The sequence below is a fragment of the Acomys minous genome, assembly GCF_964271855.1.
Source record: "Acomys minous genome assembly, chromosome: 17".
NCBI classification, from domain to species: Eukaryota; Metazoa; Chordata; class Mammalia; order Rodentia; family Muridae; genus Acomys; species Acomys minous.
In genome coordinates this window covers 43,538,649-43,564,556 of record NC_140500.1, presented here as the reverse complement: position 1 = coordinate 43,564,556, position 25,908 = coordinate 43,538,649, and the positions used below count along the sequence as shown (strand labels likewise).

Below are 25,908 nucleotides of genomic sequence, written 5' to 3'. Positions count from 1 at the left end.
AAAACACAATCAAACAAACAAAAAAACACAAATGTTTGAATATACTATTCTGGAAACTCTGCTAGAAACTTCCACATAAGTCACCTCATTTAACCCATAAAAGAAAATGACCAGCATATATTAAGGTTATTAACATTTAACACAAAGGATCATGGGTGCTTCCCACTAAGCCTGGCTACCTGTTCAATAACTGGAACCTATACAGTGGAAGAAGAGAAACAACTCCTAAAAGCTGTCATCATGACTCCACATACATGCTGTGACAGGCATGCGCGCGCACACACATACACACACACACACACACACACACACATTTATTGAAAATTTTTGACACAAAAAGAATTGAGTAAGCCCTCACAACATGGAGGAATATTTAATTCTCCATTTCTTTCCCTGTTCAGCCCTACAGATCTTAAAGTTCCTAAGGTCAGCGTTTCAGACATCTACAGAGACTTCCCTTTCTTCCTACTGTCTAGCTCAGCTGGTCTCAAAGGATCACAACAGACTACCAAAGGAAATCCTGTATGGCCTACTTTGTTGATGTGCTTGTCACGCAGGCTTGATGACCAGAGTTTAACCCCTGGAAGCCACATGCATAGATAAAGAAGACCTACTCCATGAAGCTGTTCACTCACCTCTATTCACACAGGTCCACATTCATAATAAAAAAAAAAAATTAAGACTTATGAGTTATTCTGCTGTCTGTGACTTTCCATTTGAAACTTTAAAAGTCTAATCTTAAGAATCCCCCTCACGTGAGCTGAGCCTGCCCTGAGGACATGGAAGCGGGTAAGCTGGCCCTGCCATGATGACATGGGAGAGGGAGAGTGGGCCCTGCCCCAGAGACAAGGGATTGGGTGAGCCGGCCCTGACCTGAGGACATGGGAATGGCAGAGTGGGCCCTGCCCTGAGGACATGGGAGCAGGAGAGCTGGCCCTGCCCTGAGGACACAGGAGCAGGAAAGCCAGCCCTGCCATGATGGCACAGGAGTGGGAGAGCAGGCCCTGCCCTGAGGACAAGGGAGTGGGCCCTGATCCAGGGCTCTGAGTGAACCTCACCCCAACATCTACCCCATGTGTGGCCTGCTGGAATACATGAAGGGGCTGGACCTGCAGATTCAAAGATTAAGAATCTCCTTGACACACGGCAACAATGGGATATCTGACAACAGTCCCACTGAGGATCCAGTAACGATAGTGTAGGCCTCAAACCAGACCCAGAATTCGTAGCAATGAACATTTGAAAGTAAACATATGTGGACAAAAGGCTATACTGCGTGATATACTACAGCTTCTTTGACAAGATTTTTTTGTTTGTCTGTTTGTTTTATTTTACTGGGGGGAGAAGAGGGATTTTGGTGCATGAAGTGTAAATCATAGACATTCAATAAAAGTATAAAAAATAATAATAAAAAGAATCACCCTCATTGTTACTGCCTTAACCAATGTTTCCCAAGCAGAACTCTACAGAGCAAACATACACTGGAATCGTGATGTGAAGAAACCTCATGCATTCCAAATATCCCCCAAACTGTGGCTTTCGTTTTTATCTACTCTCGCATCTACTATCAACTCCAGGTATGAGCTCAGCACTAGAAGATGCATAGAGGATCTAGGCAGGAAGAGAACAAACAGTAACTTGGGAAAGTTGTCCATGCAAACTGTTAAGAAAGATTTGCAAATGGAATGGACAGCAGGAAACTGAAACATACACATGAAAAAACACAAGTGGCAAAGGAGAGTTGCTTTTGAAATTACAGTCATAGAACCTTAAGCAAGTCCCTTCACTTCTTTTCTTCTTATGTGACAGAAAGGGGGTGGGGGGGTAGAAATGAAACATTCATAAGAGCACTTTAAAGCTGATGGCCAGAATGCAAGATTACTAAAAGTACAGTAAGCTACGGGAAGTCATAAGGGTACAGCCTCCCTACATAACCAAATTTTCCAAATTAAAAAAAAAAAGTCTTGGGCCAGAGAAATGGCTCAGGGGATAACCTGACTAAGTTCAATCCCACATGGTAGAGGGAGAGAACTGGCACCCAAAAGCTTTTCTTTAGCCTCCACCTGTACACCATGGCATGCATGTATACAGGCGCACACACACTCACACGAGATAAATAAATATGTAACATTTAAAATTAAAATAAAGTCTTTCTTACCACAAAGCAAGTAGGCCTTAACCTAAGTACATTTAATATAAGGAAGGGATCCACTGACCTTTTTGGAAGCCACTAGATCAACTAAAATATCTTAATGCTTTCAAATACAAACATTTCAGGCAACAACCAGATTAATGGCTGTCCACAAACATAAAATTTGCATTCCAAAGTTCCTTTGCAATTTACCTTTTGGAAGACCTGGAATGCATTTCCCTACAGAAATCCTATTATAAATAGCGGTTCAGAGTCTCAGGGCAGCCCTCAAGTTTATACAATTCATAATCAATTGAAACAGAACATTCATGATGCAAAGAGCTCAACAGCATGCAGCAATGTTTCCATGGGAAAAAATGTGCAGTCTCTGGAGCTGGAGCCACCAGAACATCTCCTCCCCGGCAGGGTAGCCCCAGTCCTTCCTCACTCCCTCTCTCAGTTTCCTCACAGAAATTCCTAGCTCCAGCCACAGGCTAGGCACAAGTGGGCAATGGCCACAGGAGGAGAAGTAGTCCAGTGAATCCACAGGGCTTGCCATGGTAGAATCCTGCTATGCAGTTCCTTTCCTTGGACTGCAACCCACAGAAGGATGCCATTCCCCTCTCAGCTCTCTCACCACAGGACCTTGCCTCCTCCATCCATGATTAGAGAGGCCCAAATACAAAATCCGTATCAATATTATCTCTTTTTTGGTTTGGTTTGGTTTGGTTTTGGTTTTTCGAGACAGGGTTTCTGTGTAGCCTTGGCTGTCCTGGACTCGCTTTGTAGACCAGGCTGTCCTCGAACTCACAGTGATCTGCTTGTCTCTGCCGCCCGAGTGCTGGGATTAAAGGCGTGTGCCACCATGCCTGGCCAATTATCATCTTTAATCACAGTTACAAAGTGCTTCTCCCCATGTAATGTAAAATCTTCACAGGATGTTTGTTTTTCTTGGGGAAGGGGACAGCATTTTTTATAAGTATTAAATGATATAATACAAAGCTAGATACTTACTAATGTCAGATTTCTTTTCCTCTCTGTCTGTTTCATGGCTATTCCCTGTTACTGACTTCCTACTGAGAACATAAATCCTCCTTTCACTCAACATCCTGGCTAACAGCAACTAAAGTGTGAGTGTGTGTAAGGGGAGGGGGTGAGCAGAACCGAGACTTAAGGTCATGAATGAGATTTTCAAGGGTAAATAGACTCTTAGAACATGATTGTGAAGCCAGTCTTGCCTTTCAAACTGATGTCAGCCTTTTCCTGAGGCCCAAGTCCACTAAAGACACGTAGTAGGTTTCTTTCCATTTGTAGAACATACACCTCAATCTCCACTCTAAGCCTCTGCATCTATGGTGTCCTTCTCAGCATAACCCCATGTGTGTCACATCCTCCAAGCGGCCACCACTGGGCATCCTAATCTACACAGTGCCCAGTCTCACACACCAGTGTTTTCCTCCACCTGTTAAGATCAACATTAGCTTATCTGTTGTCTACATAATGACTGTCTGTCTTCCCATAGAATGTTTCATGAGCTGGGGGCTCTGGCCTATCTTCTTTTTCACTGCACTCTCAGTGTGTGCTGACTAATTTTATGTCAACACAAACTATAGTCACAGAGGAGGGAACCTCAATTGAGAAAATGCCTCCACAAACCTGGGCCGTAGGCAAGCCTGTAGAGCATCTTTGTAAGTAGTGATTGATGGAAGAGGGCCCAGCCCTTTGTGGGTAGGGCTATCCATGGGCTGTGGTCCTGGGTTCTATAAGAAAGCAGGCTGAGAAGCCATAAGGAGCAAACCTGTAAGCAGCATCCTCCATGGCCTGTGCTCCTGCCTCCAGATTCCTGCCTTGTTTGAGTTCCTGTCCTGACTTCCTTCAGTGAGGGACTAAGATGTGGTGCATAAGCCAAATAAACCATTTCCTCCCCAGCTTCCTTTTGGCCATGGTGGTTCATCCTGGCAATGGTAACCCTATCTATGGCAGTGTGCTTGGCAGTCAGAAGAAAATCATTACTGAGTGCACAGTGCACAGAGGCCACGGCCTAGTCTGCTTGCTGGCATAGAGACCTAGTAATGAGTACACAGATAAAGTTCCCAACCTCATGGGATGAAGTGGAAAAGAAAAAAGCAACTTTTCAGACCTGCCTACACATCCCTCCAGTCTCATGACTCCACCACAGCAATGCAGCAGATAGGTCACACACCTGACTTCCCAGCTGGGCAAACCCGACCTGCATTATTCTCTGCACACACTTACCAAGACCCTGCTCAGACTGGGCCCTAGCTAAAACAAAACAAAACAAAACAAAACAAAACTACAGCAAACTAGACAGCAAAGGGCCTTCATAAGCTTTGCACACTTACTTGTTCCCCACGGAGCAGCACACTCTGGAGAGGCTGTGGAGCCTTTAGGAGGCGGGGCTTAGCTGGTAGAAGTAGGACATCAGGGACAGGTCCTAATGGGTTTATTTTCCCTGTCTACTTCCTGTCTTACACAGCCTCCTCCTGGTCCTCTGCGATGTGAGCAGCCTCTGCCACATGTTCTTGTCACCATGAATGAGCTGCTCTGGCATGCCTTCCCCATCGTGACACACAGAAATCCTTCCTCACGGAAATTGCTCCTGCAAGGCACTATAATAGGAGCAATGGAAAGCTAACGCACGAAGTTAGTCTGGAATCTAAAGTAAGACATGGCTGGAGGCACTGCTCAGTGGGAGAGCACTTTCTTAGGATGCATGTGGTTCTAGATTCAATCTTCAGCACCGCAAAAGAAGACAAAATCCGAGGCATCAATCCACCGAAGGAAAGGAGGAAGAGGAGGAAGTTGGGCAGGAAGAAAAGCATTCCTTTCTCTGTTGTAGAATAACTGTGGTCACTAGTCCCCTGAGCAACTGAAGATGAACATAGCCAGGAAAAGGTCGCCGAGGATTTACGCCAAGCTTGTGTACATTTACATCACAGATCAAACGGGACCCAATCCGGAAAGAGAATGAACTGTGTGCACATCTGGCCAATGTGTCTCCTGGAGACAAAAGCCTTGGGTCCCCGAAGCAGCCAAAGGAAAGCAAGGGCCAGAAGGCCTGGCATCCTGCAACTGAGACTGTCCCAGAAGCTGGCTGGGGTGGCGCCCAGAGACTCCAGGATTGTGGCTGCTGGCAGTCACCAGTGCCAACAGCTTGCTGTGCAGCCCTAACTCTGAGCAGCCAGGGCAGTTTTCCAAAGGCACCCTGGTGGCTGGCAGAGATTCCAAAAAAGGAAAGAAAGCGGGTGAATATGTGTACATGGAAAGCAAGGGAGGGGGAGCGGGTGGGTGGGGGATGGGGAGGATTAGTAAAAGGGAATTTGCTTCAGCAAAATATTTTCATTATAAGATAAAATAGAGAAGTTTGCACAAATCTGTTTAAAAGGAGACAGGATTATGGGATTTTTTAAAATATTTATTTATATATATATGAGTGCTCTATCTACATGTACACCTGCATGCCAGAAGAGGGCATCAGATCACATTATAGATAGTTGTGAGCCACCATGTGGTTGCTGGGAGTTGAACTCAGGACCTCTGGAAAAGCAGACAGTGCTCTTAACCACTGAGCAATCTCTCCAGCCCTGGATTATGTTTTTTAAAGAGTTAAAAATTATTCACTAGATAAGATTTTTTAAAAAGGTTATTTTGCCGGGCACGGTGGCGCATGCCTGTAGTCCCAGCTACTCGGGAGGCTGAGACAGGAGGCTCGCTTGAGTCCAGGAGTTCTGGGCTGTAGTGCACTATGCCAATCCGGTGTCCACACTAAGTTCAGCAACAATATGGTGACCTCTCGGGAGTGGGGACCACCAGGTTGCCTAAGGAGGGGTAAACCGGTCAGGGAAAAAAAAAAGGTTGTTTTTAATTCGTTGTTATATAATCTTGTATATTGATAAAAAATAAGTTTAATTTTGATACATTGGTATAGAATTCAAATGTAAGATTATTCTCTACATGCATTATATATATATATATTTCTACTCTACTATGAGGTATTGAACCTATACAACTCAACTATAATACAAAGTTTACTTCCAATACCTTGAAAGTGCTACTGCAGGCTGTTCAGGATAATTAAGTAACACAAGCTTTAAATAGCTTTAAAGACATACTAGGGGCTGGGGAGATGGCCCAGTTGGTTACAGCACCTGCCATGTGTGGTGGTTTGAACGACAAATGTCCCCCACAGGCTCATTCATATGAACACTTGGTCAACAGCTGTTGCACTGTTTGGCTAGGTTATATGGATCTTAGCTTGTGGAGCCTTTTGAGAGGAAACTTTGAGCGTGTACAGCCTCTCCCCACTTCTATTTCCCTCTCTCTGCTTCCTGTGAGTGGATAAAAATGTGATTAGCCAGTCTCCTGTTCCTGCCACCAAGCCACGCCTTCCCCACCATCGTGGAGCCTTCCTCTAGAACCGTAAGTCCAAATAAACTCATTCTTTCCTAAGGTGCCTTCGGTCACAGTATTTTATCACAGCACCAGAATGAGTCCCTGGAACCCCTGGTGTAAGGAGAAAAATAAACCCTGAAAGTTATCTCCTGTCCTCTGTGTACAGGCTATAGTACAAACACACCTGCACTCACACGCTGCACTACTCAGAAAGACAAAGAGTACGACCACGTACATGGTCTAAAATACCATGTTATCGCAAGAGTATCTATAATGGTTATGTTTCCACTCTTTATAATTAAGTTAGGTGTAGTGTTATGTATCTGTGCTTCTAGGACTTGAGAAGGGAGGCAGGAGAGTCGGGAGTTCAAGATCAGCCTCCACTACACAGTGAGTTCCGGGGCAGTCTGGGATAAACAAGACCCTATATCAAAAACAAAGAGTATTTCAGCCAGGTGTGGTGGCACTAGCCTAGAATTCCAGCACTCAGGGAGGCAGAAGCAGGTGGATCTCTGTGTCAAGGCCTGCCTGGTTCCAAAGTAAGGCCAGAGACAGGCTAGGCTAAACAGAGAAACTCTATCTCAAAAACAAATAAGCAAGCAAACAAACAAACAAACAAAAAAGAATATTTCATTACAATAACAATGTTGCTTAAAAAGCAACCTAAATTACTTATAAAGATTTTCAATAAATACAAAAACTTCTGACCTAAAAGGGACTTGGCCTCACCTGACCTGAAACCCTTCAAAGTGGCCACACTTAGCACATTTGGGAACCTGGAGCAAGAAGATACTGAGTTCAAGGCCAGAGATGTAGAAAGGGTCTGTCTCCAAATACTAAAACAGGTAGACAAAACCCTCAAAGGGATGCTCTCTAAAAGATTGGAAAGGCTGTTGCTGGTGTCTGGGACACTTTTAACCTGACTGGAGATTCTGGACTTAGGCCGTGTGACACGTACTACCCTTCCTTCATTGCTCTGGGCAGGCCAGCCCCAAAGAACATGATCACAACCAGCTCTTGGCCCAATCACCAAGGCCATCACTGCAGTTTCTGCCACAGCGGCCACAATGCTGACTGTCCTAAGCACCTCGGCGGTCACCAGGAAAACAAGGGACTGGATAGCAGAAGGGGCACAGGCAGACCATATTCTGCAGTGCCCGAGCTCTTACAGGGACATGCTTCACTGAGTCATTTGCTGCCAAGTTTGTTCTCTTGCAGGGATCTTGAGAGTAACATCGGAGGAAAAAAAAAAGAGTAACATCGGTGTTTCACGGGCAGGAGTCTTTATAGAAGTTTCTCTTTTGTCTGCAGTGTCTTATAACATGTTCACAGTAAATTTACAAGGTAGGTAAGCAAAATCATTCACAATTTACCAAAAGAGAGTTATTTACATGTGGCCAGTGATCATCATAGTATCCCAAACATAAGCAGAGGCAGAAGTATGCACAGAATGTTGATGCTTGACCTTTTGTTAAGAGACTCGGATCTCCCTTCCTATCTGAGCATCACTCAGGGAAAATCTAAGATCCAAAATACTGCAAAATCTGAAGCACTCAAATGAGTTTACATTTGACCTCCACCAAGAATAAATAGAACCCACCATCTACTGTGCACTAAGAACTGCCCGATTTTAACAAAACACAATCTAGAAGGGGTGCATACTGTAACGCCAGGAGAGGCTGAAGCAAGGGGCTCACCAGTTCAAGGAGAGCCTGATGCATGCCCTCAAGACTGAAATAAAAACAAGCAAAACTAAGCAAAAGCCACAGGCATCATCTTAAAATTCTGTCACATACATGTGAAACAGAAGCAGTACCACACCCTAGGACTTGATCTTCATTCCTCAGAAGCATCATACTTCCTGAAGGATGTGCAGAAGGACCAGGAGACAGGGGCTCTGTTTGTATCCAAGAGAGTTAGTGCCATCCTAGATGGAACATTCCCAAAGAACAGCATCCGGCTAGACATGGAAGGAACGGACAGCTGCATGGCCCTTACGTTTAAGTAGTTTGCTACGGGCTCTAACTATTTCACCTTCTAGACTCCCTTTTAAAACTTCCCGGGGAAGCAGAAATGAAGTTGAACGCCCCCATGTACAACAGTCTTCCAGGATAACATACCTGCAGCCGCTGAACCACGCCTGCCCGCAGGTTTCCAAATCCATAGTGACACTGTGATTCCAGTGTACTTTCCGAGACCTCTTCATAGGGAACCTGCTCAATTTCCCAGTCAAACTCTTCATCCTCATTGTCGGCTCCTTCCTCAGAAACCCCAGAAGCACCTGAATGTGATAAATATTAATTTTTTTTGCTTAAAGTACTGAGGTGTCTAGGTACAATGAGAGCAAGAAGTTGCTACAGGGAAAATGCCTCCATTTGTGCACCAAAGGCCCAGACAAGAAATATTCACAGCTCCACTGCTCACGATGGCCAGAAAGTGGAACCAGCCCAAATGTTTACCAACAGTAGGAGGTATAGATAAAATCATCTACCAGACTGTGATGAAGGTATGGGGACTTTGATTTAACACAGATACACCTCATAAGAACACCTAGTGTAGGAAGCCAGATGAAAAGGAACACACACTCTAAGAAATAATTATGTATGCCACTCACAATCGGGCAAAGGGGAGGGAACTGGTGATCTCAAAAGAACAGGGTTCAGTGTCTGGGAAGAGATTGGGCACAATTCCCAGGATATTGGAATAATTAAATACTACAGATTGTGACCCAGCCAGTGTTCATATTATGTAATTTTTCCACTATACATTTCTGAGAAGACAATGTTCTAACTGATAAAGGAAAAGAGAGAGAGAGAGAGAGAGAGAGAGAGAGACTGGTCTACTGGTCCACTACTGGTTATGCCTTTCAACTGTGATACCAGATAATCTATTTCCACACAACATGTGAACTTTTCCTTTTTATCTGAAATTTTTTTCTCAGATTTTCTATCCCCAAGTCTCTTCCCCTAGAAATACAAAATATCACAAACATTGCTATTTATCTTTGTTTCCTCCCCAATTACAATAAACATACCTATTTCTTCCACAAGTGGTTTGGCCGACCTGGATTTTCTTGGGGCCAGTAGAGCAGTTAACATGTTCAACCCCTCAAAGTGCTGGCCAGGAGTTTCCTTGGGCAATCGAATGGTAAAAATTCCTATAAAAGAAATTGTTTTATACTTAGATGAAAATATTTAAAGACTTCATAAGTACATTAAAGAGAAATGTAAGTATAGGTAATATATAATTCTATGGGAAAACCCTCTATTAATTATGTAAGCATTACAGTTCTGAGGGGAAAGGCTTTCCAGTGCAAGTGTTACAGCTCTTAAGAGAAAGCTTTCTTGGCAGTTGGAAACCAAGAATACCTCAAAGTCACACACCACACAACAAACCTCACACAAGAGATTTATTGTGAAGGAAAAATCCAGAGAACTGAGCAGAAGACAGGATTTATATAGGATTTCTTTGTAGGGGGTAGGGGGGTGGGGGGACAGGGGGTGGGGCTTTCCAGGGTGGCCTGGAATTGGAGGGATTACATGACCTGATCTTGGGGCAAACTCAAGGATTAGTGAATTTTATGTTTTGTTTGTTTCTTTGTTTGTTTTGTATAGGGCAAAGCCTGGCCACTCTCCCACTGTACCAAGGGCTAGGGCGGCCATTTACAGCCATTACGGACTTCTGAGGCAGGCAGGGCCTGGATTTGGGGCTACTCAGGAAGGGGGCATGATTGCTCCTGCACCTCCAGGGGTTAGGCCCAGCAGCCAGAGTAATCTAGGAAGTTTCTAGAAGCAGGGCTTCTGCCCACAGCAGGGAAGGCCATTCTGCATCTTGAATTGGTGTGAATAGCCAATAAACTACATCTGAAGAGAATTAATATCCAGGACATATCAGACTGGACACACTGGGCACAGTGGCACGTGCCTGTAATATCAGTACTCTGGGAGGCAGAGGCAAGCAGATCTCTGTGAGTTCTAGGCCAGCCTGGTCTACAAAGTGAATCCATGACAGCCAAGGCTACACAGAGAACCCTGTCTCTAAAAACCAAAAACAAAAATCCAAAAATTAAAAATTAAAAATTAAAAACTCAAAACACAAAATGCTCAGGCTGGGCTGGGAAAATGGCTCAGTTGATAGTGTTTCTCAGACAACCAGCAGGGTCTAGGTCTGACTCTCTATATTCTACACATACAATAAACTGCACATAACACCAAACACCTATAATCCAGTGCTGAGGAAGTGGCGACAGGAGAACCCCTGGGGTTTGCTGGCCAAGCTGAAGCAGCAAGCTCCAGGGTCACAATGACCCATCTCAACAATTAGGTAGATTATAATGGAGGAAGACACCCAAAAAAAAAATTCCATCCTCCAATCTACACTCAACCTGCATGTACACACACGAACACATACTAGGTACAAATCAAGAAATAGACAAAAACAACCAACCCATCCAAATGACAAATAAACACAAGAAAATAATGCTCAGCGTCCTCAGCCAACAAAGAAATGCAAATTAAAGCTACACTGAGATTCCACCTCAGCTCAGCCAGAGTGTCTCTTACAAAGAAAACACAACAGCAAATGCTGGCAAGGATGCAGAGGAAAGCGACACCTGAGCATCTATATTTGCTGCAGCACATTCACAACAGCCAAGTTTATTGACTCAGTGTAGGTGTCTATCAAAAGTTAAAGAAAATATGGACCCATACAACGGCCTTTTACTCAGTCATAAAAAGAATATCATTTGCAAGAAAATGGGTGTAGGGGCTGGAGAGATGGCTCAGAGGTTAAGAGCACCGGCTGCTCTTCCAAAGGTCCTAAGTTTGATTCTCAGCAACCACAAGGTGGCTAACAACCATCTATAATGAAATCTGGTGCCCTCTTTGGGCAGGCAGTCACACATGCAGGCCGAACATTTGTATACATAATAAAAATAAATCTTTTTTTAAAAAAAGAAAGCAGAAAAAATGGGTATAACTGGAGATTATATTAAGCAACATAAGCCAGGCTCAGAGGACAAATATACGTTGTCTCATTTGTGAACAGGAGTCTTTTTATAGATGCATAGATAGATCCATCAATTGAAGGGGGGAGGGGGGAGGCAGGTGGATTGCTGTGAGTTCAAGGCCAGCCTGGTCTACAAAGTGAGTCCAGGACAGCCAAGGCTACACAGAGAAAGCTTGTCTGGAAAAACAAACAAAAAAGTATATTTGTGTGTGTGTGTGTGTGTGTGTGTGTGTGTGTGTGTGTGTGTGTACACGTATGCCTTTGTGTATGGCACATGGAAGTATAGGAAAACTAGGGGAAAGGACACTAGTGGGAGAGGGAAAGGGGGAGAAGGGAGAAGAGTTTGGAGTATATATATCATATATTTGTAAGAAATTGTTTTCATGAAACCTAACACCATTGCAATGAATACATACCAATAAAACATTTTAAATTAACTATTTAAAAAACAATTCTTCATGGGGTTCCAAATTTTTGCCCTTATTATAGATTTAGTGACTATAAATCAAGGTAGAAAAGGTTTTAAAGGGGCTTTTCCCAAGTTGTTACTTCTATCAGAAATTAATGTGTTCAAACCACAGATGCTTTAGTATTACTACCTAATACCACCTTAACTAGTCAACAGATCCAAACTCAGAGTTTCGGAAATCCAGTGGCCTGAGGAGGCAACAGCATTGACCAACAGTTATTTACAAATATGTTGCTTGACTACAGGTGAAATCAGCACAGCTAATCTAAAGAATAGCAGTGGCTTTAAAACTACATTAAAGCAATTACAGCTGAAGAATTTCCATAAGAACTCAAGAAATTTTACTTTATCTTTTTTTTTTTTTTTTTTTTTTTTTGAACAGCTTTGCTATATAGCCCTGGCTAGCCATGAAATCATGTTACTACCTTAAGTTCTTGGGCACTAGTATTACAAGTATGTACTTGATTTCCAGTCTACTGTCTTAAACATTTTACCTCTTTCATCCCACTGACATGCAACCCAATATATCAAATACAACTCAACTCACAAATACAACATCCCCATATATACAACTCCTCAACTCTAAGTACTTTACAGTGGTTTTTTTTTTTTAAGGCTTATTTTTTGCCAAGCGATGGTGGCGCACACATTCATCCTAGCGCTCAAGAGGCAGAGGCAGGCAGATCTGAGTTCAAGGCCAGCCTGGTCTATAGAGTGAGTTCCAGGGCAGCCAGGGCTACACAGAGAAACCTTGTCTTGAAAAACAAACAAACAAAAACGGCTTATTTTTTTAAATTATGTGCATGTGAGTACAAGTGCCTGTGGGCACCACAGGAGGGTATCAAATTCCCTGGAGCTGGAGTTACAGCAATCGTAAGCCTCTGTGTGCCGCAAACCAAAAATTTGGTCATCTGAAAAAACAGCACATGCTCTTAACAGCTGAGCTATCTCTCCAGTCATACAGTTTAGTTTATGACTGAGAACTTAATCATGTTTCTTTATTCTCATTCCCCCTCGCTTCCCCTAGTTCACTGGTCAATAGTTATGAAATAAATTACATAAGAGTACACAAGCTACACTTTTTAAATTAGAAACAAATTACTATTATGCAAGAATGGGGGGAGGGGTGCTACGATTCAAGCGCGGCAATCAGGGCCCAGCTCTGTGGAGTCGAGAATCTCGCCTTTACATGGGTTCTGGAAACCAAACTCAGGTTGTCAGGTTTGCTAGATAAGCACCTTCACCCACTGAGCTCCCCGGCTGGCCCACACAGCTACTTATTCCAAACCCAGTGACAAAGAGAAGACAGTAGCTTGTAGAAGAGCAAAATACATGGGTTTTGCAGCTAGCTAAAATGGGGACTTAATCAATCATGAAAAGAAAAATCCAGTTACTTAAAATTTTTCCATGGATAATCTACCTGTTATTAAAATTCAAGTTTGAAAAACTGTACAAGAAAAATTAAATTCAAAATATTATAAATCATCCACACTTTTTCAAATCAATCATCTCATGTTGATATTTACCTTTTAAACATGTGCTAAATGTAGAAACAATTCCAGCAAATAAAACTAGAACGGTTGATTCAAATTTACTTTTAAAATTACTGCAAAATACTTTAAAATACTAAGAAAACTGCTCCCTGCCAAAAATCCATAGAGAACAGCCACTTAACATTAAAAACATAGCAATGCAGCATATGGCAATCGCCAGACATCTGAAAGTCCCCATGGTGTCTTAATAGACTACTACTATGTGGGTACTGTAACATAAGAAATCCACAGAACCCTACCCAAGACGGGGCCTATGGTTCAGTCAGTAAAGCACTTGCCTTAGAAGCAGAGAGACCTGAGTTTGATTTCTAGAACGCAAATAAAAACATCAGGTGAAGTGGAACATTCTTGTAAAATGCACTAGAGCTGGGGAGACAGAGACAGGAGTATTCCTGGGGCTCTCTGCCCAGCCAGCCTAGCCTAACCGATAAGCAACAAATGAGAAAACTGTCTCAACATCAGAGGTTGTCCTTTGGTTGCACATGCACACACATATATTCAACCCCATTCAACACACTCTCCTACACCCACATATGCGCTTGTACAGTACTATCCCCTGGAGTCACGCTACCACCATCTTCAGCTCTTCAGGGCTCATGAAAGGTCATGACAAAAAGAAGGGGCAGGGTGGGTCATGGGACCCTCACCGGATTATCCAACCGCCACCATCCCGGACCAGTGTATAATACAATTCTGTCCCACCCGCATGTGGTCTTGGGAGAGGGGCTAGACTATAGGCTGAAGGGAGGGGGTTCAATCTATAGAGCCCTGGGGAAGACTGTGCACTTGGGGCTACTTCAGTCTCACCTATGCTTCTGCCCACAACCCCTTACCCACACTACTCTGCAGACTTAATAAACTCAATGGTTCCCCCAGTGACTGTGGTGGAATCACATCTAGCTTGTCAGGGACCTTAGGAGAGGTAGAATGTCCCTCCAAGGGAAGGAATTTTAGTAACACATGCATACACACGGCACAAACACACACACACACACACACACACACAGAGAGAGAGAGAGAGAGAGAGAGAGAGAGAGAGAGAGAGATCCAAAACTCTACACCATACCTTTATCTGCATCATAGGACTCCTGCTCTGTTCCATTTTCTACAATCCTTCCAGGAAGTGTTAATCTGCAGTTTAACACAAGGTAAGTGATCATCAATCACGTTATATTTTTAGTCATCAAAACCATCAACCATTTGAATGGCAACTTTTCAAGACTTTCACATTTTACAAGCTACATAGCATAGCTCCCTCTTCAAGTAAGAGAGTAAAAGTCAAAGATAACCCACCTTTCCACTTGAAAATTTTAGCTACCAATAGACCGGAAAAGTAAAACGCACCATAAACCTTAGCTATCGAATGCCTTTATGTTTGTTCTGCTTTATTTTTTAAACTTACTAAATAAATTAAACTTCATCTTAGGTTTTTTTAAGTATAGGAAAAGCAGGTTATAGAGGGCTCATTACTATCCACGGTTTCAGATATCCATCGTAGAATCTTGTTAATAGCTCCCATAAGTACGGATGACCTACTGAATTTTCGAGTTGTCATGCTAATTAAGATCTAACATGATTCCCCACCAGCAGTGAAGAAACCAGCTTTACGGGAGACTAAGTTGAAAAGCAGAGGGCAAACGGTGAGCAAGTTTAGGAACAAGAAGACTCTCACAGCGTCCACCGCACAAGAGAGCTAATAGCTCTGCCTAACCCGAAGCATGGCTAACAGAATTAAGATGACGCGCATGTGAGCCCTTAAGACGCTGCTTGCCTACTACACTGAAGGTAGCCAGTGTCAGCTGCCACTATTTTGGTTTAACACGGAGAAAAATCTAGACGAGCAAGAGCTAAGTACTGCTCGCCTATCAGGGCAGCCAGGCAGAATTGGAGACCTGAGAACGTCAGGAAGCAGAGGACATGCGGGAGAGAGTCAAAGGGCCGACCCACACGGGGAAGTCGCCACGCCAGCGTGGGAGGCACGGGCGTGCAGCGGAGAACAGCACAAGCCAGGAAGGATCAAGAATGAGGGTGACAAGACAGATACTGGGTGGGTGGCCCCTGGCTCTGTGGCAGGACCCAGGGTGCGGCAGGATGCGATTCCGAGGCAGGCAGCCTGGAACACGCCGCCGAGGCAGCAGCGGGAAAGCCGCGAGCGCGGGCTTCTGAATAAACTCAATGCGCAGGCAGCGGAGAACTCGCCTCAGAAAGTACGGCTTAGCGTAGAACTTGAAGTCTACCCCTTCGAAGTACACGTCGAACTCGGAGATGCGCGCGTGGGGCACGCGGATGGCGACCGTGAGGAAGTCGCTGTCCTGGCTCAACTCGAACGCAGGAGTCAGCATCGCTGCGGCGCGCGCCTGAGACTACCACTGGCCGGCTAAGTACGCCCCAGGTCCCAAAGCACCAGCCCCACGCTGTCGGCCACAGCGCTTCCGGGAAGAGGCGGAAGTGGGTGCGCGTAGGGCAGGAAGTCCCGCCTCGCGCCAGTCTCCTTGGAGACCGGACGCTTTCACTGGCTAGGCGGAGTTTTCAAATTTACCAGGGAAAAAAAGCATTGGAGCAAGGCTTAAGAAACTTCAATTTTTCGAAGAATTAGAACTCTAACCGGGAAATTTGCGACTAACAGGAACGCTAATTCACTTTAGACTCATTAAGCGTCTAGAGAGAGAGAGGCTTAGTAATTAATTTAATCGCCTTGTTTTTTTTTTAAGTCAACAAAGTGTGCTTGAATTCCTGTGCGCGCATTTCCCAATTGCACGCACGGCCTTAGGAAAGCTACAAAACTCTATACTTTAGACACCTCTACTATTACAGTAGGATAATATTAGTCCAGCCTCAGATGTTATGAGGCTAGCATGGAGTTATCCATGAGGAGCGCTATCCTCCTCAAGTTGTCAACACTTAGCTGACAGGAGCAGATCCAGCAGTAGCCACAGTGAAGTCCCTCCGAGGTCTCCATGGCAAAAACTGCCCGCTAGTCCCCTCTCCTTCCCACTGCCTCAGCTTCCTTTCCGCTTCTTAATTCCTTCTGTGAACAGTTTTCTAATTAACAGAGCATGCCTTCTCTAATCCACACTACAAACTCCACGGAAAAGTGGGCTGAGGGGTTAAACAGGATCAGATACCTTGTCAGGGACCACTCTGAAGACTTGTGCTTCCTTTTTACCTCTTTTCATTCTTCTTTCTCTAATTCCTTACACTTGCCAGAAACGGACTTTTGTCTCCTCTTTCTTTGTTCGTCTCTACCTTATTCCTTTTTAGTTCCTCTGTGATCCTCACTCGCCCAATGCCTTTCCCACTAGTCTCCCTCTTTCCCCCACATATTCTTTTGGACTTACCCCCTTGTTCCTTTTACTTCCAGGAACTAGCACAGTCCAAATCTAGTATTGCTCTGGCTAGTTTTATGTCAACCTGACATAAGCTAAAGTCATTTGAGAGGAGGAAACCTCAAGAAAATGCCTCCTTAAGATCGGGCTCTAGACAGGCCTATAAGGCATTTTCTTAATTAGTGGTTGATGGGGGGAGGACTTAGCCCTTTGTAGGTGGCACCATCTCTGGTCTTGGTGGTCCTGGGTTCTATTAAAAAGCAGGCTGAGCAAGGCAGTGAGCAGCTCTCCTCCATGGCCTCTGCATCAGCTCCTGCCTCCAGGTTCCTCCCCTGTTTGAGTTCCTGTCCTAATTTTCCTCAATGATCAACAGTGATATGGAAGCATTAGCCAATAAACCCTTTCTTCACGGGTTGCTCTGGTCCTGGTGTGTCATTACAGCAATAGCAACCCTAACTAAGACAAGTCTGAATTCCCTGCTTGTGAATGTCAGTGGAATAGCTGAGCTCAGTGGCTTGTGCCTATAATCTCAGCACACACAAGAGGCAGAGGCAGGAGGATTGTGCAAGATTTAGACTAACCTCATCTACAAAATGAGTTCCAGGCCAGATTAAGTATGGTAGTTTGCTTTCTAGTGTGATAAAGACAATGACAAAAAGTTACATGGGAAGGAAGTGGTTTATTTAGCTTACAATTCCAGGTCACAATGCATCATCCAGAGAAGCCAAAGTAGGAGCTTGAGGCGGGAATGGAAGCAGGGACCATGGAGGAACACTGCGTTCTTGCTTGCTGACCTTGCTCTTTTATACAAGCCAGGACCGCCTGCCCAGGAGTGATATGACCCAAGTGTACTGGGCCTTCAAGCCTTAATCAGTAATCAAGAAAATGCCCCCCATAGATTCGCCTACATGCCAGTTCGATAAAGACATTTTCTTAATTGAGGTCCTTCTTCCCATAACACCAACTTGTACCAAGTTAGTAAATAAATAAATAAACAGCACTCTGGGCTACACAGTGAAACTCTGTCTCAAGACAACACTAATAAGAACAAGAACGAATAGTAAATATCAGTGGGAAGGGTTTAACGCCATTTCCTATGACAGTGAAGATCCCCAGACATCCACAAAAGCCTTCTTGACATCTGGCTTTTTATGATTCTAAGGAAACAAACTTGACATTTAACTGGGACTCAGAAAAAAAATGTTAGCAGGCCTCCACAGAACTGCAGTAACCTTGTTCTGATGCCTATGCCTCCTCCTCCTCCTCCTCTTCCTCCTCCTCCTCCTCCTCTTCCTCTTCCTCCCTGGCAGCTAGATAAAGAAGCCGTTTATATTCTGCTCACTTACACAGGGTCACACAATTGGCTTGACAGGAATTGGAAGCAAGGTTAGCCTCATTTCTAGATCCAGGCTCCAAACCACTAAAGATCTAAAACCTCTAATATTACCTCCTACATCCTGGTTTCTTGCTCGAAGGCCAGACCTGCCTAATTTAGACCAAACGAATCCTTAAATGTAATAGATCATCAATTCTGACAATGAATTGATGCCAATCTGAGATTAATAAAGGCCTTAAAAGATTCCCCTGAGATGCCCTCTGGCCAATTACTCCAAACTCACTTCCCTAGAAAGAATCTTTATATCTACCATGGGACCTTATTCCTGTAGGTCACAAGCATTAATATTTTTAATTATTAATGCCAGGGAATTAAATGGAACAAGCTCTGCTATCCACAATGAAATTCTAACTTAAAACATTTGATAAAGTCCCCAGGACTTGATTATTAATTTAGCATACACACACACACACACACACACACACACACACACACACACATACACACACATACACACACACACATACACACACACACACACACAAACACACACACACACACACACCACAGAACTAGAACACAAAAAAGAACAGGCTGTATGGGTCAATGCTGTCGTCTTTAATAAGTATTTGTGCTATATCTGCTGTATCTCAGACACGCTTACACTTACAATTATATAATGGGGTTTGTCATGTGGGAAAAGGGAGGAGGAGTTAGATTCCTTTTTCCCTCTTTCTAAGTAGCTTGCTTTATTTTTTAAATTTTTATTTTATGTATAGATGTTTTACCTGAGTGTCTGTCTGCACCACCCGTGTGCCTGCTGCCTGTGCAAACCAAAGGAGGGCACCGGGATTCTCTGGGACTGGAGCCACAGACAGTTGTGAGTCACCATTCGGGTGATAGGAATTGAACCAGTGCCTCTGGAAGAGCAGCGGGTTCTCTTAACTGCTGAGCTGTCTCTCCAGTTCCCGGGTCGCTTTCTCTTTGCATTTATGATTATTGTTAGGATACACAGATTACATATCCATCTTCCTTTTAAAATGTGAAGTTCTCTTTGAGCTGATGTACAGCTTTGGCTCTCTCTCTCCTACTCCAAAAATCGTTCTTCCAACTGCCTTTGCAGGCTCTTCCATATTTCTACAGACTTTTCCATGCATGCCATGAGATTATGTTTAGAACCACTTCGTAAGTTTTCCTTACTGAGGACAAGTATATAGCCTGTCATCTTTGATTACATTAAATTGTTCCCTCTTGTAGTCTAAAAAATGTGATTTGTGACTCATGGAGTTTCAAAATTAAACAACAAATTTAAAAGGCAGGTTTTTCTCCCAAAATGTTTATTTATTTGTTTATTTATCTCTTTAATAGATTGTTTTAGCACATAATATATCCTGGTTACAGTTGGTTTCCCTCCCCTGTACTCCTGCCAGGTCCTCCCCTCCTTCCCTCCTATCCGGATCCACTCCCTTCCTGTCTCTCATTAAAAAAGAACAGGCTTCTTAGAGACAATAATAAAATATAACAAAATAAAATATAATAAGATGGAGCAAAAACTATCTTATTGGAGTTGGACAAGACAAACCAACAGAGGGGAAAGAGCCCAAGAAAAAGAGCAATAATCTGAGATCCACTCAATCACAAACTCAGGAATCCCATAAAAAACACTAAGCTAGAAGCCATAATATACTCGCAGAGAACCTGGTGCAGACCGCGCATGCCCGGTGTGTGCTGCTTCAGTCGCTGTGAGTTCATAGAAGCTTTGCTCGTGTTGGTTTAGAGGGCCTTGTGTTCTTGGTGTCCTCCTTTCCCTCTGGTTCTTCCACTCTTCCTGCCTCCTCTTTCACAGGTTTCCTGAGCTCTGAGGGAGGAATTTGATGGAGACATCCCGCTTAGGACTGAGTGTCCCAAAAGACAAGGTTTTTTTAGTAAGCAGTTCTGGTTATACTGCAAGGTCTCTGAATGGTGAAATACCGCTTGTCTCCAGAAGGTGGCGATCACCTAGGCGATTAAAAAACAATGGTAACTCAGAGTTTGTATAACCTTTCAGTGTAAAGCAGGTAAGGCTGTTTATATATATACATATATATATATACATATATATACACATATATATGTATATATATCTGGCTTATTCTCTGAGCTCTTTGGGGGAGGTAGTAGTCTACACAGAATTTTCAACTGTTACTATGTTTCATTTTATTTATTATTTAAAATGTGTTGTTTTTCTTAAAGACAACATCTCAAACGGTAAGCCAGGCTCCCCTTAAACTTACTATGTAGCTTAGGCTGACCTCAAACTCACAGAAATCCTTATGCCTTACCCTTGAGCCCTGGGACAACAGTAAACTGTCACACCCAGCAGGCCCTGTTAGTTTTTTGGTAGAAACTTTTAAGCTTTTATTCTATTCAAGAAAGTACAAAAAGGTATTTAAAGTAAAAAATGGGACCACACTCTATACTTCTCTTTTTTCACTTAGCAAACAATTATAATAACTCCATTTTATTATATTTTTGCTAGAATTTGTTTGTTTGTTTTCTTGGTTGGTTTTTTGAAACAGGGCTTCTCTGTGTAGCCGTGCCTGTCCTGAACTCTCTTCTGTAGACCAGGTTGGCCTCGAACTCACAGAGAGCCACCTGCCTCTGCCTCCCAAGTGCTGGGATTAAAGGTGTGCACCACTGCCTCTGCTGCCACCACCTGCTCTAGGAATAACTGTACTCTTCTTAGTTGTTAGCATTAATCTTCGTACTAAAAAAAAAAAACTGAATAAGGCAATGATTCATTTTGAAAGAAGACAAAAATGAATCTAGTTCTAGGATCACACGCATAGATTAAGAAGAAAATAGTTAGGGGGCTGGAGAGATGGCTCCATCTCCGTTAAGAGTGGTTAAGAGCACTGACTGCTCTTCCAGAGGTCCTGAGTTCAATTCCCAGCAACCACGTGGTGGCTCACAACCATCTATAATGTGATCTCATGCCTTCTTCGGGCCTGCAGGGGTACAAGCAGCCAGAGTACCTTATATATAATAAATAAATAAATCTTTTAAAAGAGAAGAAGAAAATAGTTAGAATGACAACTAATAGTTTTGTTTTTGTCTGAGACCAGGGCTCACTAGGTAGCCCAGACTGTTCTCAAATTCACAGCACTCCTCTTGCCTCGGCCCCTGAGATAGGGAAACTACAGAGCATGAACCACAACATTCAGCCGAGATTAAGTAAAGTTTGGGCAAAAACACAGGTAACCAATAGATAAATATAGTCTAGTTAAAGATGCTTAAGAACAGTAACAAAGCCGGGCGTGGTGGCACATGGTGGCACACACCTTTAATCCCAGCACTCGGGAGGCAGAGGCAGGTGGATCACTGTGAGTTCGAGGACAGCCTGGTCTACAAAGTGAGTCCAGGATAGCCAAGGCTACACAGAGAAATCCTGTCTCAAAAAAACAAAAAACAAAACAAACAAAAACAAAAAACAATAGAAGAACAGTAACAAAAGGTGTTGCGGTGGTTCAAAAGAGAAGGGCCCCCATAGGCTCATATATTTGACTATTCAGTCACCAGTTGGTGGAACTGTTTAGGAAGGCTTAGAGGATGTGGCCTTGTTAGAGTATTTGTATCACTGTGAGATTTCTAAAAACCCAGGCCAGGCCCCCAGTCTCTCTGTCTCTCTGTCTCTCTGTCTCTCTGTCTCTCTGTCTCTCTGTCTCTCTGTCTCTCTGTCTCTCCGTCTCTCCGTCTCTCTCTCTCCCTCTCTCTCTCTCTCTCTCTCTCTCTCTCTCTCTCTCTCTCTCTCCTGCTTGTGGATCAGATATAAGCTCGCAGCTACTGCTCCAGCACCATGCCTGCCTGCCTGATGCCCTACTCCCCACCATAATGGTCATGGGCCAACTTGCTAAAACGGTAAGCAAGGCCCCAATTAAATGTTTTTATATGTAAGTGGCCTTAGTCATGGTGTCTCTTCACAGCAATAAAACCACTTATCTCTGTGATTTCCTCTACTTCACAGACAAACACAGACACACACACCGTGAGTGTGGCACTGGTAATGTCTCCTAGGGTTTTCAGAGCACCTTTTAGTCTAGTATGGCTATGTTTGTTCTTTGACCCAATCCTTCAGCCCACTACAGTCACAGTTGTGAGCCCTGAGCTTGTTCCAGGGCACCAAGTTATTGGTGGTTACTTCAGCTGTGGCTTACTTCAATTATCATTTTGTAAAAGGACAGTGAACCTCCAAAAAAGACCCACAATGGCTACAGCTAAAACCACTTAGTTAACCCTAGGGTTTGACACACACATACCAGGCAGTGACCCCAGTCTGTCAGGAGGACTGTTAGAATAGACCTGAGTTTGGATCCCAGTATCTGTGTGTGAGAAAACAAACAATCAACAGTTAGATGTGGTAGCTTATGTGCCTCCCCCTTATCCCTGGTGGGAAGGAGAGAAGGCAAAGAGGTAAAGGTAAGAGCTCCTCATAGCCTGCTCCCATCCAGTCTAGAAAACTGGTGAGATTCAGTTTTAGTGGGAGAGCAATCAAAAAATGTTTTCCCACACTTGGTTAGACAAACAAAGCTAGTGTTCTTTCCATGTGTAAATGTGGGTAGGCTTCCTGTGCTGGTATCAGAAACACCATGGACCATCTAGTTGACATTTCCAGCTATGGGAATTAATGGTTTTAGGCAAGTTCTCTAATATTTTTAAAGAAAGATTATTTATTCATTTGTTTATTTAGAGACAGGGTCTCACTCACTATTTATCCGCTGCTTGCATGGAATAGACCAACTCACAGAAACCAACTTCCCTCTGCCTCTCACATGCTGGGGCTAAAGATATGTACCCCCAGATCTGGCCTAAAGATTTGTTTTTGTTTTTATTTTTATTCTTAAGTTTGTGTGTGTCATTGGGTTGAAAGTCAGAACAAGACATCAAATCCCCTAGAGTTGGAGTTACAGGCTATTGTGCAGGGCCTGACACAGATGCCAGGAACTCAGAGCAGCAAATGCTTTTACTCAGGAAACCACCTAGAGCCCCAAGAACTCGCCTTAAAAAACAAAGTGAAGTGCCCGGCAAAATACAAGATTTTAGTGTGCACTACAAACATTATTATGCCTTAGAAGTCTCATATTTCAAATCTGTTTTGGATCATAAACTGCTTGAGCTCTTGTGGAATAAATGCTGGGTGAATTCCCTGAGTTCCTCTAGCTTGCTTAATAATGCACACCATAGCCAGGTGTGGTGGTGCACGCCTTTAATCCCAGCACTCGGGAGTCAGAGGCAGGAGGATCACTGTGAGGTCGAGGCCAGCCTGGTCTACAGAGTCCAGGACAGCCAAGGATACACAGAGAAACCCTGTCTTGAAAAATATTATAATAATAATAATAATAATAATAATAATAATAATAATAATAATAATAATACATACCATATCAGTGGCCAGGTGTTTGATTTGTCTGAAAAGCTAGAGCAGACAGAAGCCAACTGGAACAAGGGGGGTTCAGGTTGGGTTTAGAAGCACATGACCGGAAGTCAGAGGACAAACTTGCCAAAGCTACTAGAGACAGCTGTAAAACCATAGAAGCCACCCATGGATTGCTGTCTCGGGTTATCAAGGATAAACTGTTTAATCAAATTAACAAAGTGCTTAGCTACCGCTGAGAACTTTTTCCTGAAAGCTGGTATGGGGAAGGAAAAAAAGCTCAAGTAACACTTTTAGTCCACTTACCAAAGCTCAGATTAGAAGACTAAGGTGCCATGCAGTATCCTACTACCACTGTAATAAAATATCACTCGATAGCAAAACAAAACAACAAAACAAGGTAAAGATCAATAGCAAAAGACCCCTGACATTTGCCTCTAGCCTTCACTTCCTCACTCACACACACACACACACACACACACACACACACAGTATTATAAACTACTCATAAGCATAAGGCTGAGGCAGCAGGACATTAACTTCAAGGCCTATCTGGGCTACATAGTGAGACAATATCTCATGACTTTGAAAAATTTTAAGGAGCTGGAGAGATGGCTCAGAGGTTAAGAGCACTGTCTGCTCTTCCAAAAGTCCTGAGTTCAATTCCCAGCAGCCACATAGTGTCTCACAACCATCCGTAAGGAAATCGAGTGCCCTCTTCTGGCATGCAGGCATACATGCAAGCAAAACCCCATATACCTGATAAATAAAAATAAATCTTTATGGGCCAAGAGTGGTGGCACACGCCTTTAATCTCAGAACTCGGGAGGCAGAGGCAGGCGGATCACTGTGAGTTCGAGGCCAGCCTTGTCTACAAAGCGAGTCTAGGATAGCCAAGGCTAAACAGAGAAACCCTGTCTAAAAAAAAAAAAAAATCAATCAGGGATGGAGAGATGGCTCAGTGGTTAAGAGCACTACCTGCTCTTCCAAAGGACCCAGGTTCAATTCCCAGCACCCACATGGCAGCTCACAACTGTCTGTAACTCCAAAATCTGACACCCTCACACCAAATGCACATAAATTAAAATTAAATAAAATATTTTTTAAAATCAATCAATCAATCAATAAATCTTAAATTTTAAAAAAAATATGAAGATGTAACAGTGGCAGAGTGCCTAGGGTGTATGAAGCCCTAGGTTTACTCCTTAGTGCTGAGAAATAGATTTTTAAAAAAATTTTAAGTGGTGTGTCCAGTTAATGTTGCTGTCTACCAGAATGACACACAGGCTCAGAGTCCACAGAGCCAGCCAATCCCGGACGCACAATATTCAGAAAACAAAACTGCCCATGTTACATGCTCACAGACCTCTGTTCTATTGTTACCCCCTTGGACAATGGAGTATAACAGCTATTTACATAGTATTAGGTAAAGTAGGGAATCTAGGCATGATTATTACTTTATTTTAGGACAGGGCTGCACAGTGTAATCAGGCTGGCCTTGAACTATTGATCCCTCGATCTCTTCCTCCTAATACCGGGATTATGGGTGTGCACTGGACACACCTAACCCTAGAAATGACTGGGAAGCATATAAGAGAATATAAATGTTTTATGCACAAATAGCTGCATTTTGGTCTTTGTCTATGAGGATGAGGACTAGAACAGCTGAAACCAATGCGATGATTCTTCTGCTCAGCAACATGCACTGAACCACATAGATTTATTCACTCAAAAGGGCCAGACTCAAGATGGCACATATTAAATGTTCTCCTTCACTTGAAATTGAAAGCATGTTAAGGTAGTGGTTTCCTCAGTAGGAATGGTTATTGACTGTGACAGTACACAACCGCATCCTGTTGGGATGCTGACGTAGGTGGGGTTGTTTACTAGTGTAAACATTCACAGAGCCCTGGGTTTGAGGTTTGTGCAGCTTACCGCGTGGGATATCTTAGTGAAAACATGGTGATGTAGGCTGCTACGGCTTCACCACTGTGTCCTGCCCAGCCTTGCCCTTGGCCTCACAGAGCACTGCTTTGTCCGATGTCACCCTGTTCCAGAGGTTTAGTGGTACAAGAGTCTCGCCCCTCCCTTCAGATGAGACCATTCTAGGAAGCTAAATCCTGAAAAAGAAAAGCCAATCCAGGAGCTCCCCCACCCCTCGGCTGGAATTGCACTATTTGGCCTCATCAGTTCGTTCCCTCAGAACTTCCCCAGGAGCATCGGCCCCCACTACAGAAACCATCCACACCCAACGCAGCCGCCC

General features: G+C 43.6%; 1 protein-coding gene across 2 annotated transcripts in view; it reads right to left on the bottom strand.

Moving 5' to 3' along the window:
• SHQ1 (SHQ1, H/ACA ribonucleoprotein assembly factor) overlaps positions 1-16,011 on the bottom strand; it is a 109,396-nt gene extending 93,385 nt beyond the window's left edge. For both annotated transcript variants that reach the window (XM_084764914.1, XM_084764915.1), the window contains exons 1-4: positions 15,773-16,011; positions 14,640-14,704; positions 9,579-9,701; positions 8,665-8,825 (exon numbers count right to left, since the gene is read on the bottom strand). In XM_084764914.1, coding sequence (XP_084621040.1) covers positions 8,665-8,825; positions 9,579-9,701; positions 14,640-14,704; positions 15,773-15,915 — 492 coding nt within the window. In that variant the 5' untranslated portion in view covers positions 15,916-16,011. The remainder of the gene's footprint in view (positions 1-8,664; positions 8,826-9,578; positions 9,702-14,639; positions 14,705-15,772) is intronic.
• Between the last annotated feature and the right edge of the window lie 9,897 nt (positions 16,012-25,908).